The sequence below is a fragment of the Vigna radiata genome, chromosome 1, assembly GCF_000741045.1.
Source record: "Vigna radiata var. radiata cultivar VC1973A chromosome 1, Vradiata_ver6, whole genome shotgun sequence".
Lineage (NCBI taxonomy): Eukaryota > Viridiplantae > Streptophyta > Magnoliopsida > Fabales > Fabaceae > Vigna > Vigna radiata.
Genome location: NC_028351.1, coordinates 18698546 through 18703943, shown reverse-complemented (window position 1 = coordinate 18703943; position 5398 = coordinate 18698546). Strand labels below are relative to the sequence as shown.

Sequence of the window (5398 nt, the reverse complement as noted above, 5' to 3'; positions counted from 1 at the left end):
CTAAAGGTTCTTGACCAACTCCCCCAACACCTTCTTCACCTAAAGGTTCTTCATCAACTCCTCCAACACCTTCTTCATTCACAATTGGAATTTCACGAATTTTAAATACCTCATTCTTCAACAAAACCAGCCTTGAAGTCAACGCCATCATTTCTTCATTATTCTTCTTCAATATCTCCTCAAGGTTTGCTTCAAAGGTGCCATCATCGGAGCTATCATCATCACCTTCGTCAACTCTACATCGTTTTGGCAATTGCGCTATACCTATCCCTCCATCAAAAAGCTCAAAAGCAGCTTTGATGTCCGGCAAGTCACGCACACGCTCGCCAACATACCACTCCGACTTAAACTATAACAAATTCAAACAAATTAAAAAGTACATTCTAATCATAAATATTTATACAAAACTTACATCAAATACTTACTTCTCCAGTCCGAAAAATATCATCAATATTTTCATATGATCGTGCCTTATAGCGGAACCAACGCAACATGCGAGGGAAATCCCTATGATTTGGATAACCATCCAAGGAAAATCTTTCCACCACCCAAGCCTACAATTGGATGATATTTTTCATTAACATATATATCAAAATGTAGAAAATTCATACAATTCACTTGAACAACTACAACGAATTTTACCTGCAATACCGCAACATTGCCACTTAGACTCAGTGAACTGTGGGTTNGTCCAGCCATTATTTTTTTCATGCCTTTATTCAAACTATCAACAAGGTGTTTATGTACACCGGTAGCCCAATCATATAAACAAAGACTATCTAGGTCATCTAAGACTTTTGATGGCATGTTAGCAACTATCTTAGACTTCCTAGGAAAGAAAAAGACAACCAAACAGACAAATATATACAATCTACAAACAACATCAATGTCTGTGTTGTTGTCTAAAACAATCACATTAAACACGTGAACCAAGTCTTTCAAAGATGTGTTCTTTCTGTTAAACATTTCTCCAACCAAACCTTCTATACATTCATCAAACGGTATTTCTAAACCCCCTATACCTAAACCTGTGGTCATAAAAACATCTAGAACTGTAAATGGAACCAACTGATGACTCAACCTAAAGCTAACATCATGCCCTGCCCATCTACAGACCATGACCTTCAATAACTCGCAGTTTACGTCCACTTCCTCACGTAGGTACACACACCACCTGAATGGTGTCATAGCAATTCGTTGAAAATGGTCTTCTCCCAGCAAACGATTCATTTCAATAATATATGACGAAGCAATAGAAGTACGGACCCTCCACTACAAAACATAACGAAAAAATTGTTATTATTAACACAAAAATAATTGCAACAAACTAAATCAAAGAACAAAATACTTTAACTTACCTTTGGGATTTCAGAAGCCATTCCAACTGAACACAAAATGAAAACATGTAACAAGCCAAATATCAATACTTGCTTAGGGTTCACAAAAAAAAAATATAAACCCTAAATTACGTGGAAGACAAAAATCAGAAGCAATGGTACAGAAATAGAAACAACAAAATGCGAGACCGATTCCAATGACCAAACGAACAAAAAACCCAAGCCCCCCAAAAAGAAGATACCACAACTACAACTTACCTTGCGAAAGACAACCTTTTTCCGCTTCGGAAAACACCAACGCAGCAATGGAGATAGCAAAGGAATGCGAGACCGAGTCCAATCACGAAACTCACAAGAAACCCAAGCCCCCGATAAAGAAGATACGAGAACACCTCCCTACCTTGCGAAAGACTGCCTTTTTCCCAACAAGCAACACAGTCGCAGCAATGGAGATAGCAATGGAGATACCAAAACCCAACGATGAAGGTGCGGGAATGGAGATAGCAACGGAGATAGAAAAACCCAACACAGCAAAGTGAAAAATAAACCGCCAAATCAAAACTCATAAAACACATCTCTCAAAATTCCTATTCTACCCTCCTCAGATTTTTCAAAAAACATAATCCAATTAAAACTTAAAAGCCAATAGAAATTTGACACCTGGGACGGTGTCAAATTTGTGTCAAATGTGGGTGTTGAACAATCATTTTCCAATATTAATTAATTATGTACCATGTGCAGCAGCTTTCCAAATTCAATCATCACACTTCTCCACTTATTTTAATTTTTTTCGTAATAGTGCTTTCCATATGCACCCCCAATTCAAATGTGTTGCACCCTCTTCTCATAAGCTCAAGGAATAAAATGACCATAATGTCCTCCTTCTTGTTGAAACTTCTTTTATGAAAAGTCTTTAATTTATTTATGTATCCTCTAATGTCCAAAATTGTATTTCCAAAATTTCTCTGAAAATAATAATGCAAATAATTAGCTCAGAAATTTCAAATTAATTAAAATTATAATTTCCGGTCAAATTAAACACACTTAACAGAAACGGGAAAATACCGGACAATTAAGCACAATTTTCTAATTAAATACAGTACAATAAGCTAAGTGAAATCAATAAAATATTGACTCATCAGCAGTGTGGAAGGTGATGCGGTTGATGAACATTTTTAGGTGCTCATCAAACCATACAATCCATCATACATGTTGAATGTTTATGGGACCAACTATTCAGGGATGTGCGTCTCCATGATGGCACTGATACACGACAACAGGCCGACCGTGTTTGCTGTCTAAACGAAGTTATGCTCCTTACTTGCTCTTGTGCTCTCCTCATGCTCGAGCTTGGAGTTTCTTTAGGCTTAGTCGGGGTAGGCTGACTAGCCAATCCAGGGGTGGAATGTTGGGTAGTAGCCGCATGTTCAACTCTCAAGCTCGTCAATTCTTCTTCATGCTTCCTCTCATGTCCAACATCTGGTGTTGCAACATCCTTATCATTTCCTTTGGATCCTGATGCTTGAGGTCACCATTGGGCTACTATTCTCAGTCTTCTCAGGCCCCACAGAACGTCAAAATGTTCCGGTAGTGGGGTCGAGGTAAATTGTCTTCAACACCAAACTCCAAACAACCTCCAAACTGTTCAAGCAATCTAAGTTTTTATTTCAGTATTCCTTATGTTGTGCAGGAGATTACTTGCAAAAGGTACTCTGATGCTTAAGTTAGTAGATGATCGTTCTGTAATTAGAGTCAATTCTCAACAGTGCAATAAATAGAATCACCTACATCCATATCTTAAACCTATATTTATAGCTTTCGAAATGGTCTTTCAATTAAGATTGGCCTAATCAAGACTCAATCGTTGATAAACATATTTTACCTGTAAATAAATTTAATTAACACGAATGTGCATTACTGATCGTTCATTGACTATTTGATAAGGATTATCTAACCCAAATGTCATACGATACATATTTATTTGTTTAAAAAAATAAAAAAGATATGCATGGTTCTTAAAATAAGCTTCCATCACAATAAGATATAACATAAATTCACAATTTGTAAAACATTGAAACCAGCAAAGATACTAATAAAACACTGGTTCAATAATACAAGTCACACACCTTATAAACATTTACTATATTACTAATTAAGTTTAACTTTACATATAAAACATAAAATTTAAAAGAAAAGTATTTTCATCTCATACGTTACAATATAACTCTTAAATAATCACAAATTTTAGTGACAACAGGAGATAATTTTTTGATAGCTAAAACATTAATATTAATAAACAATTTTAAAAAATTATAATAGAAATTATTTTAGTTATTAATTTACATGCCAATTATAATTTTTAAAAACTATTTTAATTACTAATAATTTTTAGTTTATATATTAGAATCTAAATTTGTAATTATAATAATTAATTATTATTCAAATATTGGTGATAAGTCAAATGAACTTTCCCCTAAAAACTTTCATTAATATAACAACATACATTAATATTACTATTTAACTCATTATTATCATTTAGTTAAAGGAATGATTCGCATCATATCTCAATTATAACTAAAGGAAAATGTTTGTTTAACATCATCCTTTGACACAAATTTGACACTGGTTCACGTGTCAAATTTGTATTGGATGGCTGTTGATCTTTTAAAATTAATTTTTCCAAAAGTTGAGAAGGGTAGAATGGGCATTGTGATGTTATTGAATGAATGAAAATTGAATTTGGCGGTTTCATTTTTCATCTTTCACTTTCAGACTTTCGTTCTCTGACCATCGTTCTCTCCCATTCACAATCTCTCCCATTCGACTTTGCCATTGTCCCATTCGGTCATCTCCTATTGTCCCATTCTCCCATTCGTCCTCTGTCCATTACCATTGCGTCGTTCATCTGTGCATTGCGGTGGTATTGGTCATCGAAAGGCATCGAAAGGCATCGTGTACCATTCTCCCATTCGACCTTTGTTTCAACGTAAGTTCTGTTTGGCGTTTTGGGTGTGTTTAGGGTTAGCGTTCATTTGTTGTTTTGGGTGGAACGGTAGGTTATTGTTGTTTAATGTTAGGTTTTTGTTTGTTGTGAATCCTAATGTAGAAATGATTTATTGTGCAGTTGAAATGGCGTCAGGTAACCCAAAGGTAAGTTAAATTTTAGGTATTATTTATAGTTTTAATTTTTTATATTAAATAATAAAAATTTATTTTTAATATTTTGTAGTGGCGGATTCGAATGTATGTGGATTCATCTTTGATTCTCTTAATGAATGGGTTACTGAGAAAAGAGCATGTGGAACAAATTGGTATGACACCGTTTCGTTGGTGTTTGCGGCTACGTAAGGCTTTGGAGATTAATTGTGAGTTATTGAAGGTTATGGTATGTAGGTGGGCAGGACATGATGTTAGCTTTAGGTTGAGTCATCAATTGGTTCCTTTTACAGTTTTAGATGTTTTCATGACGACTGGTTTAGGTATAGGGGGTTTAGAAATCCCGTTTGGTGAATGTATAGAAGGTTTGGTTGGAGAAATGTTTAATAAAAAAAACACAACTTTGGAAGACTTGGTTGACATGTTTAATGTGATTGTTTTAGATGAAACCACAGAAGTTGATGTTGTTTATAGGTTGTATATATTTGTGTGTTTGGTTGTCTTGTTCTTTCCTAGGAAGTCTAAGATAGTTGCTAACATGCCATCAACTGTCTTAGATGACCTAGATAGTCTTTGTTTATATGATTGGGCTACCGGTGTACATAAACACCTAGTTGATAGTTTGAATAAAGGAATGAAAAAAAATAATGGGTGGAGGTATCACAGCAGCTCACTGAGTCTAAGTGGCAATGTCGCGGTATTACAGGTAAAATTCTTTGTAGTTCTTTAAGTGAATGAATAGAATTTTATACTATTTGATATATGTGTGACTGAAAATATTCTTGATGTTGTAGGCTGAAAACCTTGCTCGTTTTTTTTGCATCTTGTACAACAGACCGGAAGGGAGTATAGGACCTTTGTCTGTTGTACATGCAAAAATCCCATCCCAACCTAACCTGTAAGTT

The 5398-nt window shown here is 34.9% G+C and overlaps 1 protein-coding gene across 1 annotated transcript in view; it reads right to left on the bottom strand.

Moving 5' to 3' along the window:
* The window catches only part of LOC106758667, a 3071-nt gene extending 1692 nt beyond the window's left edge, over positions 1–1379 (bottom strand). The window contains exons 1-4 of the mRNA XM_014641621.1: positions 1359–1379; positions 643–1272; positions 426–554; positions 31–349 (exon numbers count right to left, since the gene is read on the bottom strand). Coding sequence (XP_014497107.1) covers positions 31–349; positions 426–554; positions 643–1272; positions 1359–1379 — 1099 coding nt within the window. The remainder of the gene's footprint in view (positions 1–30; positions 350–425; positions 555–642; positions 1273–1358) is intronic.
* Between the last annotated feature and the right edge of the window lie 4019 nt (positions 1380–5398).